The 26,960-nt window shown below is 42.5% G+C and overlaps 1 protein-coding gene across 1 annotated transcript; it reads left to right on the top strand.

Annotated features, from left to right (window-relative positions):
- Positions 1 to 507: 507 nt before the first annotated feature.
- LOC105022494 (glycerol-3-phosphate dehydrogenase, mitochondrial) lies at positions 508 to 10,863 on the top strand. The gene is given in 14 exon segments (XM_034286778.1): positions 508 to 574; positions 1,273 to 1,298; positions 1,301 to 1,420; positions 1,422 to 1,434; positions 2,577 to 2,721; positions 3,391 to 3,482; positions 3,541 to 3,550; positions 3,653 to 3,822; positions 7,290 to 7,338; positions 7,340 to 7,364; positions 7,366 to 7,420; positions 8,651 to 8,802; positions 9,772 to 9,823; positions 9,826 to 10,863. Coding segments are annotated over 14 exon segments (1,209 nt in total). The 3' UTR covers positions 10,059 to 10,863.
- The last annotated feature ends 16,097 nt before the right edge of the window (positions 10,864 to 26,960 follow it).

Below are 26,960 nucleotides of genomic sequence, written 5' to 3'. Positions count from 1 at the left end.
TTGTTCCTCGATTTATTTCTTTATTTTTCTGTGGTGGTTGAATGGCTCGGAGCGTGCTGTAGCATTAACCCAGACGGAGCCCAGCAGTTACCTAGCCTACAGTCCTTCAAACCACAAATAAATCAGGGCACAAAAGAACCTGCTCATTCCTGCAAAGTAGCAACATTCTTTTCCCCTCAAGGCCAACAATGAGGACTTGAACCTCGCCTGGCCATAACAAATAGAAAGAAAGTTGCCCAAGACACCAACATTAAAAGTGATTAATCATGTCTATTCTCTTCTCCACTTTAAACCAAAGGATTTTTCCAACAATAAATCTTCAAAGATGTGCGTAAGAATGCCCTTCCTAATGAAACCCGGCTTTGTTCATTTGTCACCTTTTAGACCCCTTTCATTTAAATTACAAAACGTATAACCTCCTGACTCCTGAATATAGATCTGGGTACATTCTCAAGGAGGAGAGGGATTAATCCATAAATCTTGATACCAGATTCCTCTCTTCACTAAATGATTCTGAGGAGGGATCTTCTGCTTTACAAGGAGATCAGTCGCTGCACCAATCCGCTCTCTGAGGGTGATTGGAAAGCACGGCAATCTGGGACATACTTTCAATGATCACCACCATTATCGTTTTGCCCCATTTGGCATCTTTTTTTTAAATGGAGCGGTTTTATTGATTCATTATTAAGTTGATCATCTCCTCACTTGACCTGGTCTCCTATGTTTCCTAACTGAGATGCCTATTAAATCCCGGCACTGGAACCGAATGAGTGTCCTGATGCTCGAAGGCTGCGACGGGCCGGACTCTCACGCGTGTGGCGTGTACTGAAACAGGCGTGGGCTTTAAGAGAACAGGTTACTATACTCCCAGCCCAGCGCACATTGTTTGCTTTAACACTTGGACCGTCTCTCTCTGCCAAACAAGTGCGCTGCTCGTCTTGTGAAGCCCCCGCCAAGCCTGGCGCAGGGGAGAGAACGTGTGTGTGTGTGTGTGTGTGTATGTGTGTGTGTGTGTGGGGGGGGGGGGGTCGGGGGCACCCATACAGGCCAAAGGGCCACTGTGGCTTTAAGTGTGCTCCCTGTGTGGCCAGAGCAGCCATCCCACTGATGCGCAGTGACAGGGACAGATGTGACATATCGGTTCCGACACACTTCCATACCACCAGTCACGGGGAGGGGGGGTGGGGGTGGGGGCGGCGGGGAGGGGGGTGGGGGGGCGGGTGAGTCACATCCCCTGTCCCGCCCCCCCCTCCCCCCCTCCCCCCGCTGCAGGACAACGCGACGACGCTCGGATGAACCCCTCACCATCGCCCTCACTGCTGCCAGGTATGGGGCTGCCATGGCGGATTACACTGAAGCGCTGCACCTACTGGAGAGGGTAGGTCCTCAGACGGGCAGAGGGGCTGCGGAGCGCTCCGGGGGATCCGATCACAGGTAAAACCGCAGCCACCGAGCTGCCTCTTCCTCGCCCTCCGTCCCGGGCATGCCGGCCCTTGCCACAGGGGGCGTCGGCGCCTGGGAGCCTGCTGGTGAGGGAGCCCTGGTAACCGTCGCTATTTTGCGCATGGTCATTGCACGTCTAATGTGGGCTTTAATATTTTATACGCGTTTTATGGTGTAGAGAGCTCCTTCAGATCTGCCAGGAATGTAATACAGAATTAGCGTACTCCAAATGGCCTTACCTTTTAAATGTCATGCATAGGAGTGGCTTTGGAGGAACCAAGCTGCACGCTGGAAAAGAGGAGTATCGGAAAACACTTCAGGAATAACCGAGGTTTTAGGATCTCAATACATGAGTGCCCCCTGATGTTTTCAATGATAGATGTGTGCTTTCGTTCTTCTTTTTTTGTAATTTAAAAAAAAGAAAGAAATGTCTCACTTTGCCCTGCAAGATCGAGGCCTCACAGGGAAAGTGCATGTATGAACACTTCGACTCACTAGTCCCCTTGAATTCAGTTGATTGTATTCCTATTGATCGCCACAGTATTAATGTGTCCCGTTCACAATTACATGCACAACATATTCACCGAAAATGACATTTTTCTGTCATTGGGTTTCTTTTTTCCCCCTCTGCCTACGTTTTGGCACGGTGTCACCAGTCACATTAGGAGGAGGGCCCATCATTCAAGTCATTGTCAAAACAGATCATTTAGCATCATCATGCTACCCTTGATATGGGCCCCATACAAACGTCTCGTCAGCATCGGGCAGCACATTAATAAATATTCACAGAAGCCCAAACGGAATCCTGTTTCCAGTGCACTACACGTCTATGGGCCCTGGTGGAAGGCGTTGCACTAACTAGGGGACAGGAGGCCAGTTGGGATGCGTACATCTCCCTGTGTGCATTAAAAGCCCTCCCTTACGCATTGCCTCTTGGGCTGCACTTTGACACAAAGAGGCGAGAGGGAAATTAGGTATCTCTGTTTCCTATTAATTACAATCCTCTGAAGTCTCCCCTGGACACACGCGAGCCACTCTATTACAGAGAGGTGTTGCCTGATAAATGAATAATCCCGGTTGTCAGTGGGTACAGATGAATGGCCCCTGGTGATTGATGCTGTTTTCTTTCATAGGGCAGGAATTTGATGTCAGAGCCAAATGTGTTATCAATGCCACGGGACCTTTTACAGACGCACTGCAGAAAATGGATGATCAGAAGAACCCCGACCTCTGTCAAGCCCCTGCTGGGGAGCACATCGTCATCCAGGGCTATTACAGGTAACAAACGACGCCCCCCTCCGTCTCTGTCAAGCCCCCCTCCCCTCCCACATCACTGCATCATTAGCGCCTGCCTGATCAATTCATTAGCACCTTGGGCTGAGCCACAGACACTGGAGGAGCCAGGGACAACACTCAAAATAGCAACCTGCCCCCTACACAGCGCCCTTCTTCGATCCCTGGTCCGGAGACCGGCGACCAGAGTACAATAGGGCGCCATTTGGGCTGTGGCCTTAGGCTGTACAAGATCGTCGGAACTCTTGCATGGATGGTTCTGAACAGGTGCTTTCTGCCGAGAGGCTCTGTTCAGGAGCGTCGGGGCCCTTTGTGTTTCGTCGCACTCCCTGTTAGTCCATTTAGGTGAGTGAAATCAAGCAAACAGTTGGCATTGTGTGCCGTTTATCTCCAGATGAATTCCGATTTTTTCGTACCGTGTTTTTTGGTCCGCTCAACCACACTATGGCGGAGTTTTTTTCTCCCCCATGATGCTGTTTCAGATTGACTTTCTGATTAGATTTCTCTCTACTCAGTGCTCAGCGTATCTGGGTTTCTTGTTGATGCATGTTATTTGTGTTCGCAGGGGAACGAAGCTACACCCCCAACCCCTGCCTTTCCCTCCCGTTTCCTGTATTAAATTGAGTCAGAACCATGTGCATGTGTTTTAAACAGGACAATGTGTGCGCTACTGTATGGCTGGAGCTTTACGGGAGCAGTAGCGGAGCTGGAATTGAAAGCAGCTGAATTAATCTCCTGGAAGGAGCGTTGACAGGAGCCTGATTATGGGGGTGTCCCCTTGGTTGGCACACTCACGCCCCCCAGCAGACCAAAGGTTAATGCAGTCTTCTGGTTTGTACCCCGCCCCCCCCCCCCCCCCCACCCCCACCCACACACACGCGCACACACAGCTCCCCTACAGCCCCATCCACCACAGTGCCGCCTTCAGTCTGGGCAACATGGGCCTCCAGGACCTGGCCTCCAGGACCTGGCCTCCAGCAACCCGGCGTGTCATCTTCGCACCCTGGGAGATGACCATCGCCGTTGAGGAGGACATCAAGTTCATCCTCACAAATGTCTGCAGGTATCTTAGACCGGGCATGGAAGGCGACGATGACACAGGCCTGAGGTTGCAGGAGCTTTCCCCAGATTGTTTAAGGATTCCAGATTTCCCGATTAGTTTTCCCCCGGGTTTCTGGGGATCTTCAGACTCGGTTTTCCACTTCAGAAATCTATAGACTTGGATAGACATCTCAGTACAATAGGTTGCCACCGTGAACTAAGAACTTGGTCAATGCCATTTAGGTTGAAATTACTTTGCCGGCTGGATTGTGTGATCACAATGAGGTCGATGTCCCACCCAGTTGGCCACCACCAATAGTGGTTATTTTTAGTTATGAAGTCGTCACTTACAAATATTTAATAATGCAATATAATTTGGTTATTTACCAAATTATATAACTTAACTCTAGCAACATCAGGAGGATGTATTTTCTAATAAATTCTATATTGGTAAAGTAATCCATACATCTTAGTTTATCAAGTCAATCTAGCATGGGATTATGGAAGTGAAATTCATGATGCTGAGAAAGTATAGCAAGGCAATGTCAACACACGTTTCCTTCCCAAGCCATGAATCATTAGTGGGTTGTGCATTCACACTTACAGCCCCATAGCCCTGACGTTGGGATCATACCTCATTTATAACGGACATTTATGATAATAAATACACGTCAGACAATCTCACAGTCTTTTTTCCCTCTCTAGATTTACAAATAGCTGATAGAGTTAGCAGCTGACTGAAAGAAATGGACTAATGTGATGGCAAGCTAGCAGTGTGTAGGACTTCCACCAGATATTAATTTATCAAGAGGCCACAGAGTGCAGACAGATACAAATTCCCGCTTTAATTATGTATGGGACCTGCCGTCGAGGAACAGGAGAAATCAACCAACCCCACTCTGAGGATTTCTTATAGTTCGGAACTTTATGAAGGCCCCTTTTTGATTTCTTCCATAGTTATTTTGTTTCCTTCAGCTATAATGTATTGCTGCCTGTTGTTTCCCTAAACACTTAGGACAAAATAGATTATCTGTTCTCCACTCCACAACACCTCCACATGGGAGGTCTGTTAATGAATAAGTGAAAAATAACCAATACTACATTAAATTATATTGTTTTTCGATTCGCAATTTTTATGAGGCCCTTCCTGGAGCCCTTTATATATTTTTTTATTTAAATGTTTTTCCCATTTGGGACCTCAGATGGCCTTGCCGACTGACTGGTTTATCAAAACCCAGGGAGACTTTATTAAATGTAGGACCGTTGGGTATCTAAGCAGAATGTAGTCCTATTGATTTTTGAGAAGTGGGCTAATTGTTTTCAGTGGACAAGGGGTTGTCGAGATTGTTTGATTGATTAGCCTGATTCTAGTCTGCCTCCGCATCTTCTCCTAGCTAGCCAAGCGGATGGTAAAGTAATCCCACAGCATTATTGATCATTATTTTAAATCTACCCAGCGTAAGATTAGACCAGAACGCGTGTCATGTTTCCCACTCATTAGCTGGCCTTCAGTCGTTTATCCCTCTGAGAGGCAGACAGTGGAGAGGCACAGTAGGTCCGTCTTATTGGAGCGAAGGGACAATGTGTCAGAGCAGCTCTGCAGCTCAGGCCTCAGACCAGCGTCCCGGCGGCTCCAGGCTGCAGCCAGCACACTCTGGACGTCTGGCCGGTCTGACATGTGGCGTATGTCCGGGCGAGACCCTGTCTATCCAAGTCCTGTGGTCCCAGTTGGAGCAGAACGCCCTGCAGCCTGAGAAACAGAAGAGAAAAACCAAGTGTGAAATGATGGAGCGGGATGCCACAAGGGAGCACGGACTCCTCCTGTCTTGTGGCTCTGTCCTTGCCTGTGGACGTTCTGGCGCTCCAGACGGGGAGTCTCCAGTAATTTGAACGGCAGAAGAAATGAGGAGAGGAGAAGGGGCTCGTTCCAGGGGGGATTTGTCACCTCGCGCGGAGATGACACCTCGGTGGAGACACGGCGGCCTGGAGTGAACATATAGTGTCTCCTCAGTCCTTCCTCCAGTCCTTCCCGGAAGGTGGTCTCCATGGCTTCTCACAGTCACACTAACCTCTGAGTGACAACTGGCAGACAGCTCCAGATCACTACTGCAACCAGAGCTGGGTCCACATACTATTTTAAATCCTTTCACTGGGCTTGACTGAGCAGTTCTGAAACATTTAACTTATAGATATGTTATGGAACTGCACACACAGACCATCTAGTTCTCTAAGGAGGCTAAAAAAATTACCAATCGTATTTGAAAGATTAAAAATAGTATTTGAACCCAGCACTGAATGTAACAGTTCCCTACTATTGGTCAGCTGAAGCACTGGGCCTGCTTTGTTCTCCTCCCTCAGTATGGACTGACTAGGCTCGCTGGTGTGGTGGAATGTTTCCACCATTCTCTTATAGTGACTCATCCAAACAAAGGAGCCATCAGTTCTACTCAGATCTTTCTCCCATATACAGAAATAAATTGCACTCATTTTCATGTTGCATCATTCACATTGCCCACAACACACATTTCTGCGTGGAAGAATATGTCCCCTGTTCCCTGTCATATTTTTTGGGAGGAAGGGTAAATGTATATGTTTTCAGTGTGAGACGAAAGATTTGGGTGGTATGGACTGTAAAATGGAACTCCATACAGACCATTTTCATTGCACTAAGTTTGAGGCAACTGGACAGAGATGTTTTTAAATGCAAGAGAGGTTTTTAAATGCATCAAATTGCACTCAGTTACCACTTTTGCTACCCAAGTGCATTGTTTTCACCCACTGCTCTTTTGTTGCCCATGTGAGTCGGTCAGCACCCAAACTACTCAGCTGTCATAAATGTTTAAAAAATGCCCTTTGATAACAAGTTTGTCATTGTTTTATTCAGAAATATCAGCCAGCCCATTATAGTGGGAGCAATTCTCTTCGATCGATACACGACAGCATATTAATATTTAATTCTTTATATGCCACCTCAATATAAAGAGAGAGTGGATGATTTAGGATGGGAGTGGGAGCAAAGAAGTGAGGTGTTATTTAGGCTTTAGTTGGGGCTGTCCAACTCATATGGGCAACAAAAGAGAAGTGGATGAAAACAATGCTTTTGGGGCTGTGCTGAACAGAGATAGAGGCCTTTAACTAACTGAGAGGCCTGTAAATTACAGTAGGAACATGCAGTGATTCCACAAGCTGTCCGTCACTCTCCTTGCTATGTGGCCCTCCTGCCGGGTGCAGTTCTCCTGTGTGCAGCCTAATGTCTGATTTTATGTGAGTGTGTGTGTGTGTGTGTGTGTTTTTGTTTGTGTATACATGGCATTCCTGTGCGTGTGTGTGCGTTTTTGTGTGTGTATACATGGCATTCCTGTGTGTGTGTGTATGTGTGTGTGCATGTGTGTGTTTTTGCATGGCTGTGAGTTGTGTTTTTTGTGTGTGTGTGTGTGTATACATGGCATTCCTGTGTGTGTGCATTCTTGCATCTTTGTGTGTGTATCCTTCTGTCCATTTGTCCGGCGCAGTGAGAACAGGGGATGTCTTGGCTGCCTGGAGTGGCGTTTGTCCGCTGGTTCCCCAACTCCAAGGACACTGAGTCGTATTTGCAGGAATCAGATTGTCCATATCAGTGACAATGGAATGGTCACCAGCGCTGGTGAGTCTACATCCTCTGACAATTGTTTCAATGCATTATATGTTAATAGTTGTGTAATAATAACATCATTAACACAAGTCTATTACTGGTAGGGCATTAATAACATAATTAACACAAGTCTATTACTGGTAGGGCATTAATAACATAATTAACACAAGTCTATTACTGGTAGGGCATTAATAACATAATTAACTCAAGTCTATTACTGGTAGGGCATTAATTACAATTAACACAAGTCTATTACTGGTACTGCATTAATAAAATGATTAACACAGGTCTACTACAGGTAGGGCATTAATAACATCATTACCACAAGTCTACGACGGGTAGGAAATTAATAACATAATTAATACAAGTCTACTACTGGTAGGAAATTAATAACATAATTACCACAAGTCTACTACTGGTAGGGCATTAATAACATAATTAACTCAAGTCTATTACTGGTAGGGCATTAATAACATCATTATCACAATTGACTACTGGTAGGACATTAATAACCTAATTAACTCAAGTCTATTACTGGTAGGGCATTAATAACATCATTAACACAAGTCAACTACTGGTAGGACATTAATAACATAATTAACTCAAGTCTATTACTGGTAGGGCATTAATAACATCATTACCACAATTCTACTACTGGTAGGGCATTAATAACATCATTAACACAAGTCGACTACTGGTAGGACATTAATAACATAATTAACTCAAGTCTACTACTGGTAGGGCATTAATAACATCATTAACACAAGTCGACTACTGGTAGGACATTAATAACATAATTAACTCAAGTCTATTACTGGTAGGGCATTAATAACATCATTATCACAAGTCTACTACTGGTAGGAAATGAATAACATAATTAATACAAGTGTACTACTGGTAGGACATTAATAACATAATTAACTCAAGTCTATTACTGGTAGGGCATTAATAACATCATTAACACAAGTCTACTACTGGTAGGGCATTAATAACATCATTACCACAATTCTACTACTGGTAGGAAATGAATACATCATTACCACAATGATACTACTGGTAGGACATTAATAACATAATTAACTCAAGTCTATTACTGGTAGGGCATTAATAACATCATTAACACAATTCTACTACTGGTAGGAAATGAATACATCATTACCACAAGCCTACTACTGGTATGGCATTAATAACATCATTAACACAAGTCTGGTATAAGTGAAAAAATAATCCATCAATATCAAGGTTGGAAAAGGACTGCATATGGCTCCATGATGGAGGAGACCCAAAACGATGCAATCAAGGCCCATAGCCTTTCCACTGATGTAAGAGGAACTAAAGAGTGGACTCCCACCATGTACATCTATCTGGTGCAGGACTATGGCATGGAGGTGGAGGTAAGGTAAATGAACAAGCTGTACAGTTGGAAGAGTTTCCCAAAATTCCCATGTTTTCTTGAAATCCTTAAATCCGTAAAAAATTTGCAGAAAATCTGTAATCCTCCAACTAGGATTTGGGGTATTGAAAGAAATGTCCGGAACTCTGTGACCTTAAGTAGTGGTAATGATTTATTGAGGTGCCAGCGTTAAAGTAACGGTCCGCCATAATTGTATGACATCAATTTGTAGCGGGATACTAATGAATAGTTTTGCCCATTTGTAAAGCTGAAGTGAATAGCTCCTCCAGCACATGAGTCCACGCACTGTCAAATGGAAATGGTGTCATCAGTAGCCTGACGGCCCAATGATGAGCCACATGTGTTAATCTTGGCCAATGAGGAAATTAAACATTTGCGCTTTCAGCACAGTGGATTGGATGTGCTAACAGTGCAACTTGCTCTCTCTCTCTCTCTGTCTCTGTCACTGCACCTTTCAAAATCTGTTCTCCTGACAATACGCTCGCATCACCAGGACAGTCCACGCCATGTTAGACTCCAAATGAACTGCACAATGACCTGCAAATGACAAGCAGAAAGAGTTGCAGTCCCCTGTGACTTGGTGTGAATGAGATTTAACCCTTCGTTAGCGAGGAAGAGGAAAGAAAGCCTAATCTATGATCCTGATGTTGCTGGAATGTTTAAAAAGGTCAATATGCTGATATTTTTGACAGCCTGTGACCTTTAGTGAAAAAAGTAACAAAACCGTTTGAATTGAAATAACTTCTTTGTTTAGTTCTGGCACATAATGTATCACACTATCACAGTCAAAGCATGGTGTCTCCTCTGCATGAGTGACTCGACTGTTAATACCTCATATTGATCTAATATCAAAAGGTGCTATTTGAATGCAGTGGATTTCCAAGGGACTTTTGGCCCATTCTGTTTGAATTTGAACTGAATTGCCAATGTGCCTGTCTGTGGTCTCCAGGTGGCCCAACATCTGGCCTGTACCTTTGGAGGGAGGGCCTTTGATATGGCCAAACAGCCCACATCAGTGAGAAAGCATGGTCAATCGTCTGCTACTGCCTCATATCTGATTTTCCATACATTGAGAATGCACCGATCTCTTACATTAGCTCTTTTTCTACATTAACTCCGGTAACGTTTACTAAAGTCCCAGGTTTTCCAAGAAAATTGAATGGTTCCCAGACTTTCTGGTCATTGCTTATGAATTACAAAATATCTTTCAACCTGGAAAACCTGGAATTTTTTTAAACCTCAGAGACAACAGCACAACATTCTCTAACACATTCCAATAATATACAGTACAATAGATACAATATGTATGAAAAGTCCCACCAAATCATGCAGTGACTGATATTCCCACTCAGATATTCCCGCACATGCATTTGATTGACCTCACATTAACCCAGAAATGTTTGATCTTTAACAGCCAGAAATTGGCTTTGGTCATTACCATAGGTTAATGACTGGGGTTTTCTCTGTACTGTTGCTACATTCACACTGTATTCATTTGCGGCTGACAAAAGCCATTCACTGCTTGGGTATCCACTAAATAGGTATTGTTTTGATATTTCTGTTCTACTCTTGGTTTTGTTTGTACTGGGCTATTAATAGACAAGAACCTACCTAGAGCTCTGCTCTTTGATTAAGTCAAATGGGACCTCACCCTTCCTCTAATTCTCCTTCTACAGGACAGCTTTTGACCTTAAGTTGTGGAGTGATTGTTGTCTGCATTCCTCAGACCACATAGTATTAATTCACGAACTGATCCCTGTTTTAGTGCAGTGCCAGTGTGTGTCAGTGCTACTAGAGCTGCTGTGATGAAGGCCGTTCACATTGCTGCTATGTGCCGTCCATGTAGGAGCAGCAGAACAGGACCTGGACTATGATATGGGCTACAAGGCTGACCACGAGCACCTGACCAACACCTCTCACATCACCCCCACTGCAACTCATGTGGACCGTTAAGACAGGAGGGTGCACGGATCATGGACACTGACAGACAGACAGGAAGAAAGGCAGACACACACACAGACAGGCAGACAGACAGGAAGAAAGGCAGACACCCACAGACAGACAGACAGACAGGCAGGAAGAAGGGCAGACACACACACAGACAGACAGACAGGAAGAAAGACAGACAGACAGGAAGAAAGGCAGACACACACACAGACAGACAGACAGGAAGAAGGGCAGGCATACACAGACAGACAGACAGGAAGAAAGGCAGACACACACACAGACAGACAGACAGGAAGAAAGGCAGGCACAGACAGACAGACAGACAGACAGGAAGAAAAGCAGACACACACACAGACAGACAGACAGGAAGAAAGGCAGACACAGAGAGACAGACAAGAAGAAAGGCAGACACACACACAGACAGACAGACAGGAAGAAAGGCAGATAGACAGTCAGTTGGATGGAGGAAGGAGAGAGTTCCTTCACAGTAATCTCCTTTCCCTCTCCTCCATGTCTGTCTCACAGAGCTGTTCTTACAGAGTCAACCTCCTCCCACCATTTAATTGCTTCTGTCAACAGATACGTGAAAAAGGTTCCTCGAGTTGGAAAAACAAGAAATAAGGGCTTCATCACCACGGTTGTGTTTCCGTGTTATTAGTGGTAATGAACGATACCCAGTCTCGTGTTGTGCATCCTTTTGTTCTCTCTTCTGAAGTATGTGTGTGATTAGTAGGCATTCTTCTGTGTATGCCTGCAAAAGAGGCATCAGATTTCTGTGCTTTGACATAAGGCCGTCTGAGCATCCTCTTTTAGCTCAGTAACCATGACACTATCTCTCAACCAGACAATAGCAGCACTCCCTCCAACTGATATCAGGCATGAGGGGCAGTTAGGCTAATGATAAGGATTTATAGTTATGTTTGTCACTGTTAAGGGACCAGGTAGGACCGTGTTGTTCTGCACGTTTATTTGAAACAATAAAAATGGAGGAAACCTGGAGGAGAAAGTGGATTTTGTTTTGCCAAAAGCGTGGTAAATATACAACTCAGCGTATGTCAACATATGATGGGGGTTAAATGGGCGGTTTCCCTGGCATCCACGTTGACTGTTCCACCCCATACTCTATTCTAGTGAGCACTGTCAGAGCTTCACCCAAGCAAAGCATTTGATTGGTCCGACGTGGCAAGGCGTGTTACCACCACCATTTCACAATTCCTCTGCTATAAAGGTCCCCAGGCTTCAACTTTACAGCAGCTACTTGAAATAGCACTGTCAAGGATGTTTCAGGCTTAATTCATGCCCTTTAACATAGTCATGATATTGTTTTGGTAATATGCAATAATATGCATCATTATATTCTTTGGATCCAAAACAACTTAACCACAGAGCCAATAAAAGTTCACAATGGTATAATAATGTTACATAATGTTTAATAATGAGTAAAACACATTCATATTAGTCAAGATGAGAGCATGATCCATGCAGAATTAGAATCCACAAGTAAATATTCAGAAGCTGATTACCATTGATTCTAGTACTAGCAGCTCTTGCTGTTTGAACGGTGTGTAGTGGAAAACATTCAAGTAGTGTTTAGTCTGAAACCTACTGACGAATAACTATAGGGACTATATAATGTGGGCCCTGTCATTAATCCCAACCTATTCACATCCATTCCATTGAAAGTGTATGGATTAGCTGTACACAGAGATTCATCTGGCGACAGGCCTTCGTAGGAGACCACTCTTCTCTCTACTAATTAAGCTGTGGGTTGGCTGTGGGGGTTGTGTGGGAGTTTCTGTCAACAATATCTAAATTAAATGTGTTTCATTGCTAGGGAGCAAATACTGGGGAGACGTATTCATAAGAAGCCTCATCTCAGATATTTTATGAAATACTACATTGGATATCTGTTGCTCTGGATATTACTGTAGCTATACGGACTTGATAAGTCCTTGGTTCCCACTCAAATTGCACCCTATTCTCTATTTTGACCAGGGCCCAAAGCCCTGTAACAGCAGTGCACTGTGGAAGGAATAGGGTGCCATTTGGGTCACAGGGGTAGGACATGTGCGTGTGGTTCACAGCGCTGGTGTTTTTTGATGAGGACTCAGTGACTCAAGTGTACTAATGTCTGTCCTCAATGATATTTCCCTTTGTTTCAGAGTATCCATGCCAATAGAAAATCTCCTTGAAATTCTGATTGAAGTTGACCTCAGTGAAAGTGGACGAGTGAAGTTCAATGGATTCTTCCAGGTACATCATCAGACATCTGTGAGGGGAAAAATTATGTTTGTGTTGTTAGTTGTTTTGTGTTAGAAGTACCTCATGTCCAACTTGCTATTGTAACCCTCAGATGCACATTGTTTCCCTGAGGCAATAAAGACATTTTCAGTCCAGCAACCTTTCAGTTACTGTCCAGACGCTTTATCAGCTAGGCTATCTGCCACTCTAGTACCTAGTAACCAGTTTTAACCATATGTGAGTACATAAGGAGCCCCATCTGTGCAGGTGATTTATCAAGTCAAGATCACTCAACCAGCCCCCTCCACTCTCTGAGAGTGAAGTATCCTCCAGAATTATCGGACCCCTTGGTAAGAGGAGTGAAAGAGGCAAATCCTTTTTTTTTTATTATTGTTGTTTATCCTCAAAATATAATGGAGATCAAACATTTAATTAAAATAAAATTGCTCAATGAAGATTTTTTTTTCCATTGTAATATAAGAAAATGTCCATAATACACTGTTTCTGCACTAAGAGTGGAATGATACTGTTTCACAAAATCTACTCACAGAACATGTCACGATTAATGGCACTCCTAGGAACTAAATCTGATAGAAATATCTTCCCATTAGGATGTTTTTTTCAAGTTCATATGAGTAACTCTTAAGTAGTCCTCCATGACTCTCTGTTACACTGGGGTATAAATATAAAGTGACACACAAACCAAACTCCCTTATTCATTTATCAACATGAGGAAGGTCAGCAAACACACAAAGGAAATAAGACACAAAGGTTTTGACCTTCATAAATTATGCAATGGCTGTAAAATACACACCACTATTAGGGCAATCATTTTGAAATGTAAATCAAATGAAGCTGTGATGAACCTGCCTGAAAGAGGACCCAGGTGTATTGTACCCTCATGCACAGAAAGGTAAAAAAGTATCACAGTTGGAGAAATCATACCAATCAATAAATTGCTTTTGTGTTTGAGAAATTGTGTTTGAGCCCAAAAAAATGACTATGTCTAATGCATTCACTTTTCACAACTTTCTTGAGGGTGCCAATATTTCTTGAGTTGACAGTATGTCTATAAGTTATTGGCACCCTTTATAAAATTGATAAAAAGTGAAGGCATCTTCATATATATATATTGATTTTTGGTCTTTAGTGTATAATAGCTACTGGTTTGAATTAGTGTGCAAATGTATATTTATGTGTACATATTTTGCATGTGTAAATGTGTGCATGTGTACATATGATGTGTGGTACAGGGAAGGCGAAGCACACACGCGCACACACAAACACACACACACACACACACACTCGTAAGGGCTCCCTCTCTACTCTCCTCTTGACAGTGCCAGGCTTCTCCAGCTCTGTGACAATGATGAATGCAGAACATGAGGCACATTAATGCAAGGGATTCTGGTCAATGTCAACCCTTTCTTCACTGTGTCAAGTTAAACAAACAAGATCAAGAAAAAGGAAATGGTAATTGTCCCTCAAGAGATAAGAGACGTGCTCTATGGCCTGGTTATGGGGAAACTGCCCCTCACACAGTCCTAAACATGGACTATTCCTCAGCCACTTGGGTCTTCTATGGGAAGTTCACTTCACTGTTCACCCTGCTCTTAGAAACAGTGGTCAGGTTTCAAAAAGCCTCTCCTGTTAGAAATGATCACAGATATCATCTTCCTTGTCACCTGAATATTTGCCATTCCATACCAGCGCGTGCACAAAATTCAACCAGACCAGCATGGCAGTAATTACAACAGTACTTATACAATGCATTATCTTATATAATGGAACTCTCAGACTGGTCTCGGGTAATGTAGAAAAACATACGACCGCAATAGAGACTGCCCCCCTCGCAGATACGCTTTCACTGTTCAAAATTAGAAGTGCACGGGCACTGGGCAAATATTGAAAGTAAAGACATTGTGCAGACATTGTGTAGACATTGCTGTGGCAGGTTTGAATGATTCCCACCCTAAGATGGTTCCTGAGTACAGGCTCATGTTCATATCACTGTTAGAAAAGGGTCTCCTATCAAACAGAGAGAAGCATTTGGTGTTCTCCATACGTTACATTGACTTGGCTCGGTGTAATAAGGAGGTTGAGGTGGCATGACTTGCCTGAGCCCTTTGTTCCATGTGTCAGAGGTGTGAACATTTCGTGATGTCCTTGGAGCCTATGCACTCTGCTGAAATCTAACTAATTAGGTGAAAAAAAAATGAAATCTTCACTTTGGGCTGTTATATTAAGTATGAAACTCATCAATGTCATCAGTGGTTGTTAATTTAGTAAGGTTCATGCTGTGTGCAAGGAATAAAAAAAAAACTGTTCTGAAGGAACTTTTCGGTAATCTTAGATCTGAGCCTATATTCATAAGGCATTGCAAACCTTGTTTGTAAATCGTTCTAACATGACATCCTTGTCTTGATCATGCCTACATTCTGTTTGTCCCCTTTCAAATATAGATTGTTATTAGATTGTGATCAGGTCTTTTAAGGTTAAAAAGAATAGATCAGGTTTAAGACAAGATCAGTAAAAATGAAGTATAAATTTGGCGTCAGGGTGTTGATAAAGGATCACAATAAATACAATTATATTGCCTGGGGAACCTTATATAGCATTACTACTACTCTGAGACATTTCATTGGCCCTGGACCAAATTGTAAGATCTACAAAAATCTGTTTTCATTTTCTAAATGATATACTTTTAATTTTTTTGGCATATATTTTTCCCTAATTGCCAGGTGTTTTGAGTGGGGTGTTTGATTGAGTCTGGAGCTTTTGGAGAAGGTGGTATTATGGGCCGGCATGGTCTTCCTCACTTAAGACATGAGCTGACTTACAACCAGGAGGGCCAGAGAGTTGAACATGTTCTAGCATGATAATGATTCAAAGCCAGCATCCCCCTTCCCTGTCTCTCTCACTGTTTCAATCTCGCATTCTGTCTCTCTGTTTCTCTCTCACGGTCTCTGTCTGTCTCCATCTGTTTCTCTGTCTCCGTCTGTGTCTCTCTCGCTGACATGCATACACACTCTCAAGAAAAACATGGGATGGGACTAAAGGGTGTAAGACAATAGAGACAGAAAATATGTATTGGGAGCGAATATCCCAACACTTGATTAGAAGAATAATGCTGATAGATGGTGGCCTACAAGAGAACAGGTGATCTGGATCTTTATATCTTTACATTTTAAATTGGTCCTGGTGTGTCCTGTCCTCAGCCAAGGAGTGCTGTAAAGAAGGGCCAGGTCATGGCCAACCGTTTGGCCATGCCTGATGAGGACGGCTGAGCCAAGTATGGACCAGACAGAGCCCCTGGAGCAGATGGAGGTTGGGAGACCGGAAAGAGGCTGTCTCAGTGGACTGTATGCGGGGGAGGAGTGTGAAGGGCGAGACCCCCCGGCCCTGGTATTCCCTCCGGAGGATCATCCACACCACAGCCCGGCGGCCGTATGTATTAAACCATCAGAGTGCTGATCTAGGATCAGTTTTGCCTCTTGGACCACAAGAAATCCAATTACACAGATGAGTCAGTGGCAGTCGGGCTGGACTGCCACTGATCTACGTGCTTCACCTCAGAAATGTCTGCTGCCATTGTCATGTGATCTCATATTCGCAGATGTCATGTACAGCATGACATGACAAAGGACAACAGAGTTTGCTAAAGCACAGAGCACGTGGATCTTAGAACTGCAGTAGCCCTGTTTTGCACATCCTGTAAGGTACAGATTTCATGAGCGTATGTCTTCCGTGGGATTGCCTGACACGTGCTCATGTCATACCTCTGTGTGAACACACACATTGCACCTTTTTAGATGTGTCCTAGCACACACAGTTACATGTCGAGTGTAATAAAGTAGTGTTCCATTTTGAGGTGGGATACTAAAGGGTTCTGTTGTGTGTTGTACTATCGAACCATTTAGTTGTAATACCTTCTTAAAAAAGGCATTTTATACAAACTCTGTTTGTATGGTTTTTCACTGGATTTTCAGCAAAGTTGTGTGGTTGCAATGCAATGGTCCTATTCAATCCGAGGCTTAATTGGAATATGATTGCCGTTTTTACGCACTGCCATTTACATCTACATGTACAGTATATGTTCTCCCTAGATATTTATTATATTAATTTAGTCAATGTCAAATGAGATACAAATCAACAGTAAGCATTTTTAAATATTCTGCAGTAGGTGCATCTGATTGGTTCCTGGAAACGTTATTGTCTTGCATGATTTTATTATGCTGAATGGGATTAAGTGTTGTATTTGATGCTGGCTTTTAATTTCTGTATCTGTCTGTGCACTTGGTGTTTTTATGACTATTAATTTATTACTTGTGGTTTGTCTGGTTAGCCACTTGCATTTATGGAGTAATAAGAGAATGTATTTAATGTGCCTTGCTTTCAGATCCAGTGCGAATTGAGAGCATGAATCAACAGAGCTGATTGAACCATACTCTCCCTGGCTTTTAAGCGGCCTTAATTTCACAGTAACTATAAATAAAGCAATTATTTTCTCATGCAGACTGTTAAAGATGTCATGTGTTTGCCCCTAGTACAGCAATTGTGTACGAGGGGCAGTTTCAAAGAGTTACATACTGTCAGTTGTTAAAGCCTGGTCCTCTTAATGAAGACACTTTGGAAGTTGACTAGAGAGCTGGGGACCAATTCACAGAGACAATACTTTCTGCTGTTGTTGTCCTCCCTCTTTAAATCTTGACCGGATCAGTGTCCATACCTACATATGTGTGTCCATACTAAAGGACATTTTTCAGTCTTGTCATTGAGGCAATACATTAACAAATTCAATGGCCTGATGGTTGCCCTAACTACTCAAGATCACACTCCTATCTCCTTTTGACCTAAATCCCATAAAAAAAAACTGTTTGTGTGTTAGGGGGACGACGTGTTTAGCACTAACTTGCTAATATAATTTGTACTGATAAGGTTTTTCAAGATTTCAGAGTATATTGGTTGGGAGTGTAATGGTTAAAAGTAGGGAGTTATAGGACACATTTCTGTATGGCTTAATCTACAGATTGTTTCTCGGCAGCCATGCGGGTATTATGCAGGACTCGCTCCTCAAAAGGACAACAGTGATATTCTCAAGACATAGTACGTGGGGGGGCTTATCCCTCTCTCTGCTGCCAAATCCACTACGAGGACAGTGGATGTACGAATTGGAATTCCTCTTTTATCTGGACGGTCGGATGGTCAATTGTTGCTTTTGTGCAGTTGGGTAAAGTTTTGTCTTCCTCCGGACAAAAGCAATAGAATGGAAATTTGAGCTGCTGCTGGATGCAACTGCTTTCAGATATAATTCATAATTTGAATAATGATGCTGTTTAACCAGTAGCCAACTGCAACAGTTAGGTCTGAATTTCTATTTTGTAAACTATTATTTTGACTGAGTCACTTATTTGATACAATCAATAACAAAGGAATAATAAACGAGTTTAACAAATGTACGTCTGCTATTGTGACATGTTAAATACACTCACCTAAAGGATTATTAGGAACACCTGTTCAATTTCTCATTAATGCAATTATCTAATCAACCAATCACATGGAAGTTGCTTCAATGCATTTAAGGGTGTGGTCATGGTCAAGACAATCTCCTGAACTCCAAACTGAATGTCAGAATGGGAAAGAAAGGTGATTTAAGCAATTTTGAGCGTGGCATGGTTGTTGGTGCCAGACGGGCCGGTCTGAGTATTTCACAATCTGCTCAGTTACTGGGATTTTCACGCACAACCATTTCTAGGGTTTACAAAGAATGGTGTGAAAAGGGAAAAACATCCAGTATGCGGCAGTCCTGTGCAGAAGACCCCACCGGGTACCACTCATTTCCAGTACAAATAGGAAAAAGAGGCTACAATTTGCACGAGCTCAGTAGAAGTTGACAGTTGAAGACTGGAAGAATGTTGCCTGGTCTGATGAGTCTCGATTTCTGTTGAGACATTCAGATGGTAGAGTCAGAATTTGGCGTAAACAGAATGAGGACATGGATCCATCATGCCTTGTTACCACTGTGCAGGCTGGTGGTGGTGGTGTAATGGTGTGGGGGATGTTTTCTTGGCACACTTTAGGCCCCTTAGTGCCAATTGGGCATCGTTTAAATGCCACGGCCTACCTGAGCATTGTTTCTGACCATGTCTAACTCTTTACAGTACACTGTGTTATTCGTTGAGAACAAAATGACGTAACAACAATCAATGGGAACCAAAATCAGCAACTGACTGAAGGCTGGATTAAAATATACACCGAAGAGTAAACAACTGAAATCACGGGCTGTTCCACCTTGTGTGAATTTCATCACAGCAACTCATAATGTGACTCGGTAGAGTGTATGACCCCCACGTGCCTGTATGCACTCCTGACAACGTTGGGCATGCTCCTCATGAGACGGCAGATGGTGTCCTGGGGGATCTCCCTGACCTGGATCAGGGCATCAGTGAGCTCCTGAACTTGGCGGTGTCGGATGCACCGATACATAATGTCCCGGAGGTTCTTAATTGGTCTGGGGAACGGGAATTGGGAATTGAGGTCTGAGGAACGTGAGGGCCATCAGTGGCATCAATGCCTTCATCATCCAGGAACTGCCTACACACTCTGGCCACATGAGGCAGGGCATTGTCCTGCACCAGGAGGAACCCAGGGCCCCCTGCACCAGTGTAAGTTCTGACGATGGGTATGAGAATTTCAGGGTACTGTTGGCTAGCATGTGGATGTCTGTGCGACCCTCCAAGGATATGCCTCCCCGGACCATCAATGACCCACCGTCAAACCGGTCATGCTGGATGATGTTGCAGGCAGCATAACATTCACCACAGCGTCTCCAGACTCTTTCACATCTGTCACATGTGCTCAGTGTGAACCTGCTCTCATCTGTGAAGAGAACAGGATGCCAATGGCGGACCTGCCAGTTCTGATGTTCTCTGGCGAATCCCAATCGAGCTGCACCCCAACTTCTCAAGTTTTACTTATAGGTAAGATAGTTAGGCAGCTTATACTCTAAAGCCTTATTTACAAACATCAGCCAGTGTCTGTTTTTTCCAAGAAACCAGATTCCCAACCAACCAAAAAATACAAAAGACAATGATGAGTGCAAGAATCGCCACCAGGTACAAAACGCAAAGCTGAATGATAGAATGATTCATATAAATGTTTTAAAATCAAACAAAACGCAAATTTGTGATGTAATATCTACATAGTCATAGAGTCTCATTATCAGCAACTATCAGTCCTTTGTTCCACTGGTACGTTATGTTAGCTAATCCAAGTTTACCATTTTAAAAGGGTAATTGATCATTAGAAAACCCTTTTGCTATTATGTTAGTGTGGCTGAAAACTGTTGTGCTGAATAAAGAAGCAATATAACTGGCCTTCTTTAGACTAGTTCAGTAACTTCAGCATGAGCATTTCTGAGTTTGATTACAGGCTCAAAATGGCCAGAAACAAAGAACTTTCTTCTGAAACTCATCTGTTTATTCTTTTGCTGAGAAATGGAGGCTATTCCCAGGGGCGTAGGTTTGGTCCAAAAGACAGTCTGAATTACAAATTACCGTCCTGCCTCCCCACCGTTCTAAAGCATAGTTTGAACTTGTCCTACAATACAATTATGTTGATTAAAAGTGTTTGTGTGGGGGGGGGGAATCAAATACAGTTTGATTGCAGTCATCCTTACATTTGCATGGTCTATGTAATTTCCTTGCACGAGCAAACAATATAATAAAATGTTGCTGCAATGCATATGTACATCATAGTTTACATAACTTACATGTGGTAATAAAAATACTATTGCTGTTAATGTACAACCTATAGCTTTGGGAAAAAAATCTAACAAGTTCGATATTTCCATACATAAATATTTTTTCTGTGTTTATTGGATCTTAAAGAGGTCATAGCTACCAGTAGTTGTAGTCCCCCTACGAAAGCAAACTAACACTTCGAAGGTGCGCTCCTATCATTTTGCTGAAATAGCACAGGAGGGTGTTAAATTTCAACGGCGGTTGGCTATAAGTCCACCTTTGCCGCTCGGCCTGGATAGCTAGCTAAGAAGAATATAAACTGTTCCACAAATGTTTTCTAATCTGCTCGCTTGCTACCTAATATTGTTAGCTTGCATTGTGCATTCATTACGTTATGTTTTGGCTATATGTTGACATGTTTATGAATGTCCAGAATAGGGCAATACTGCACGCTACAAGTAAGCTAGATAATCATTTTGGGGGAAAATACTTAGCTTATTTGCTTACCTTCAATTACTTTCTGCCTGGAACAAAATGGGCGAACTGCAAAAAACAGAAGTTGACATAGGCAACAAGTCTATACAATCTCAGAGCTTGTAATTTGGTCCGTCCTTGGATTGCTGGTGGAAATAAAATTGTGTAACATAAAAATATTTTTTATAAAAAGAGTGGTGTTACAGAATGGTTTGTTATGTTTTGACAAACTTGCATGTGCAATATTCCAAAATAAGTGTTGTGACTATGTTATGACTGTATATGACCTGTTATGTCAGCTGACATAACATGTGGCGACATGGTTATGACAGAGTTATGACACTACACCACAAGTGTTACCAAATATTTACATTTTGGGGAAGTCACAGGATTTTATGCTACCTACTTGGTGAAGTCCACTGCTTTCATTGTGTAGCTTAAATTAGGCAAGCGCTTTCATCATTATAGGCTTACAGTCCCAATAAATACATGCCCATTGACATGCACTATACCACAGGTACTTAATGCCATCCACTCAACGCAATCAACTCCTCATGTGGTATAACTGCCACCTTCCGAGGACTTCTCCCCACTGTACATGCCAACAGGGTTGTGTATAATCACATATGCCCGTCGGAAGCCTCCAAATGTTTTGTAATTAGAAAATAATAGGTTAACGTTCATGGATGGGAGAATTCTACTTAACATTTTCTCACATAGCAAATGGGCGAAAGTCAAAATGAACCTGAAAGGCCCGTAAGACCCTAATATAAAAAGTTAGTGATATTGCCAGTTAGAGCTGGTAGCTTTGCGTATAGTGGTGTAATGACCATGGCTGCTCTATTAAGGCTAACAGCTCACATCTTTTCCAAGGTGGTCATTTAGAAACGGTGCTCATTCAGCCTAATCAATGGTTTAAGCAGCAGTGAACCATTAAATAAAAAATAAAAAAAAGTCTGGAGATCAGGTGCTTCTGATTGGGGTTAATTGGATGTAATTGGAATTTATACTATACAGTGGACGACTCATTAAGAACACATCGAAAACTAATGTCGTTTGAGCTCAGGTCATTTAACCATTTGTTTGAGGGGGGATGGGCATCTGAAGGTGGACTTAAGGGAGAGCATAGAATAACAGACAACTTTGAGTGAATCTCATATTCCAATCTGTTCTCTAGGTCTATCCTCATATGTGGAAAGCTGCTACTGAATATTGAATTATGTTAGCCCGCTGATTGACAATCTAGAGCTATTGGGATCAAATGTCTGAGTGAATACAAAGCTTGCCTCACAACCCTCGATGAGAAAATATTTCAAAATCATATGCTGTGTAAATAAATAACAAATAATGATCTTGTAGATTCCTACTGTGTTTAGTTACATGTCATTGTTCATTTCCCATTTGTTTAGTCAAGTTACAGTGGCACCCTCTATTGGAACTAACAATCATGCTAGTCAAGAGAATCTATCATGGGACAAAGCTTTGAGGAGAAGAGAGGCTGGATTTCAACGCTAATCTGTTGGATGCCAGTGCATTTAAGTTCTCATCCATACGAGTACGCACTGTGCACTGTATAGCAAGCCAGAATCGCAGCAGAGTTCAGAAATTCCTAGACAAACAGAGAGGGAGAAAGACAGTGGGGTGGAGAGAGAGAGAGAGAGAGAGAGAGAGAGGATGGAGGGGGGGGGGTGTGGGTAGACGAATATGCTGTTAAACTGGAAGGCTGTATGTTTTATCAGTCACTTGCACCGTTTAGCTGACAGCAATGAGCAGCCGTGCTCTGGGAATAGGGCCTAGGCACCGGGTGTTCACCAAATCCTCGCAAGAAGAATATCAGCACTTCTCACATGCTGGCATCCTGATATCCATTGCTGTAGCTGAAAACTATCTCTATTGTCCAGTTTGATTGCCTGAATCAAACTGATTTACTGCAAATCCATCTGAGCTTTGATAAATCTATTACAGTTTCATTTCGCTGATTTCATTAACGTGAATAAAACCAGCCATGCTTTCTGCATAACTGCCTTTTAATGGCTTGGCCCTGTCACCTGCCTCAGTATTAATCCCTCTGACTTATTGCTCCACAGAGAGAATGAGTAATGGCTATTTGAATGTGATCAGCACAGTACAATGCAATTAAGGAACCAGTACTGTTCTGTGCTTTTAATCCTGAACTAATTTGAATTGCAGTTTGATAGCACTGTGAATCCTGCATAATTATGTAGGGTGCATATTAAACTCTGTGACAAACCAGAGAGGCCTTTAACTATCCCCACACTGAGGAGAAGGACGGTCAGGCCAGAAGCCCTGTCAGGTAGCTGTTGGCCAACCACAGGACACCGCAAGGCTCAATTACTGGAAGCATCACTGCTGACAGGTGCAAGCTGAGAAAAAGGTTCATTCTAAAGCTTCATTCTCAAATGGTTAAAACTGACATCTCCTTTTTATTCCCCACCTTAACAGTCATGTACAAGTTTAATTTTACCCCTTAAATAACAAATACGTCTACTGTTAATTGGGAAGGACTCGCCATTTATTTTGGCTTAATGGAATGTTATCGTTTCTTCCAGGTCAACATATTGCAACTGCATTCTCAGACTAAAAAATAAACACTTGTTGGATAAAACTTAATTGGGATTTCTTATTGTCTCAATTTGTTCCAAACCGTACTAATGTGCTTGTAATAAAAAAAAAATACATGTAGTCTTTTAGACATTAATTTATTATAGTCACTGGTATTGCTGGTTTAAAAGCACCCTGTGTCCCACTGTTGGCTTGTCTCTGAAGCTCAGCAGAGTCGGTCCTGGTCTGCCTCTTAATGGGGACCAGATGCTGCTGAATGTAGTGGTGGAGAGCTAGTAGGAAGCTCTCTCCACTTCAGTCAAAAGATGTAAATCCGAATTCTATGAATGTATAAGGGACGTTAAGTGTTGTGACTCTCTGTGATCACCAGCGCTTGGACTTGGGAGAAAATAAGTGCAGGAACTGACAAATCACACATTAGACTATGTTCATGAAAATGTATATATTAATAAGGCTTGCCTAAAAAAGGAACCGGAAAGCTGTTTGCCTAAAATTAGAAGTACCGGAAACACCGTTCCGTAACTTTCCGGCCCAAGTCAAGCACTGGTGATCACTTAATATTTCCTTGCACTTAAAATGCAGTTAACCGTATTGTTGCTGAAAAATCTGGCCCTCATATCATGGCCACAAATGCATCCCCTGCCTCCAAACCAGTGCATTTGTCCCCTCCTCCCCTTGTGAAAAAAATACATAAAAAGATTATAATGTTCAGTAGGTACTAAATGTATGCAATCAATAATGTATGTGAGTCACTCTAGAAAAGAGTGACTCACAATACACAGTTCGGCATCCATAGAAAAGTTTCTATTTGTACCATGTAACTGTTTCTACCGTGTAATTCTTCCACTTCACACAAGGCTGAGTTAGAGAGAGAATATGAAGTGAGAGAAAGGGAGACAGAGAAAAGAGGGAAGGAAGAAAGAAAGCTGGGTAAATTAAGCCATTGTGACTCAAAATCCTCCTTTAATAAGGTTCATGCTGTCTACAACTTCATCATTTTCCCCTGAATGATAATTACTTTATTCAATCATGTTCAAGGTTTTAGTGAAAGCTAGCATTGATTGATTAACTTCAATTACCATGCTTGCATTTGCATAGATAAAAACTGCTTTTCAATTTGTGAGTGGCACACGGGTGGAAACCCTGCCTTGATATTTGCATTTCAATGTGAACGGGGAAGGATAAAGGTACGAGCGGGGTCTGATCACTGTTAAGCCCTTTCTGCTCGGCTGCACGAGCATCTCTCCCCCCCATAAACACTCTTTGTTATGGTGTTGGTTTGTCCCCACAGGCAGAGCGAGCCCAGGATGAGCTCTGTTTGCAGGCAGGCTTGACGGCTCTGTAGGGGGGATTAGGCAGGTTGCACTACAACTCAGGGAAGTGCAGAGAGTTTGGTGTGGTGCTGCTGGTGCACAGCTCTCTGATCTAGGAAAATGGCCTCTGATCATAATCATATTCTGTTAGGAGAAGTGCATAGAATTACTCAAATGTACAGCACATCTTTATTCAATTCAGTGGGCATGCGGCGTGTGTATTTCAGACTTTTCACCTCTAAAAGTTCTGTTGGACTGTACATGGAACTAATAATGTTTTTGATTTGAACATTTAAAGACATACTTAATTATGGTCATTAGGTGGGACACATTACAGTGTCTATTGTGATATTTTAAAAGCTTAATGGACTTAGTGACTACAGAAACAGTGGACCAAAATTGAAGAAACGTGGCTTAGCAGGCACCAGGTGTATGTAAGCGTGAAAACGAGTCAACTTTTGCTTAACAAGCCATGGTCCTTAGACTACTGATCTAAAATTAAAGGTGTTACATTACCTATCCCACACTTGTGATATGAATATGTAGGTATTGAATGTATGGATTCAATACTGTACAAGTGTAGTACAAGCAGAATCACAGCTGTGCCATTTATGTGGGGAATTGGGATTACTGTCACCTTTGTCTGCATATTTTTCTTTGATTAATGTCACCCAAATGCTGTGTCTTCCAATTGAGAACCCTGCTCATTTGCATGATTTTTTATACTCCGGTGCAAATTCTGCGATAAATTAGTCCGTCTCCCGTCTTTGCTGGTGTGGCACTGACTGAAAACAGGGAGGCTGTCTCAGAGCACTACTCTGGGAGAATTACACCTGTGAGATATGCTAATGCCAAACAAACGGTAATGACCTTATTTACCTTCATCCGAAAAGTTGAAATTAGCATTACGGCAGCACCTAAATGAACTGGAGTTTAATAATCAGGGTGCCAAGCTTTTGCGAGCTTACAACTGTGTTCGTTAGTGAGAGACTCTAAATGGACCCTTTAACTAGGTTGAGTTGTGGTATCAGATGCTTTTAAATCTGTAATGGCACGATCTCCTTTTTCGTGCCTTGGAGGAGAATTCCCAGATGGTGGGCTATGATTAGTTAGTTCACTTAGCTGTTTATAGAAGAGCATCTGGAAACACAGGTTGCAGTAACACCACTGGGTCTCTCATTTTCTATAAATTAGCGTCATTCAATTAATCTAATTATTAGGCGTGCAAAAACGGTACGCCTAATAGAATCCCATTATGCCATCATTATCCTCCCACTCTCACGTTTCCTAACAAGCACAAACGTGGTTTACGGAGGGTGGAAGTAGATATTCCTTCTGTCTTTTTTTTTCCTTCATAAGTTTTGTGTCAAGCATAAAGATTATTTTCAAAAAACATATTTATTTGAGAATGTAAGCATAAGAATAGCAGCATATCATATTCACTTGAATAAATGTATGGAATTCAATACAAAAAAAATTATATTATTCATGTTTTATATTTGAAAATGACAATTATAGGATTTCGTCTTATTAGAACGGGTGGAAAAAACTGAACCACAATCTCACTTGAGCAGAGCTATTTGAGAGAGCCTTGGCAGTATCCATGCTCTCCTGTGGCTATTTCTGCTACATTTGTTCCTAACAAAAGCAGATCAGCAATTTTATTTTAAAGGCATTTTTTCCCGTCACTTCACACTGTCTGAAATAATGGACAGACAAGTAGGCTCGGATGATCATCAGGATCACCTCAACGCTCAGCTCTTTTAACATGTGTGTGTGGGGGGGGCTCTAAAGTGGCCTGTGCTGTGTCTCTCCATGAAGCCCCCCCAGCCCCCACC

Source organism: Esox lucius, chromosome 16, assembly GCF_011004845.1.
Source record: "Esox lucius isolate fEsoLuc1 chromosome 16, fEsoLuc1.pri, whole genome shotgun sequence".
Classification (NCBI taxonomy): domain Eukaryota; kingdom Metazoa; phylum Chordata; class Actinopteri; order Esociformes; family Esocidae; genus Esox; species Esox lucius.
The sequence above is the reverse complement of the archived record's forward strand: the minus strand, read 5'-3'. Positions and strand labels throughout refer to the sequence as shown.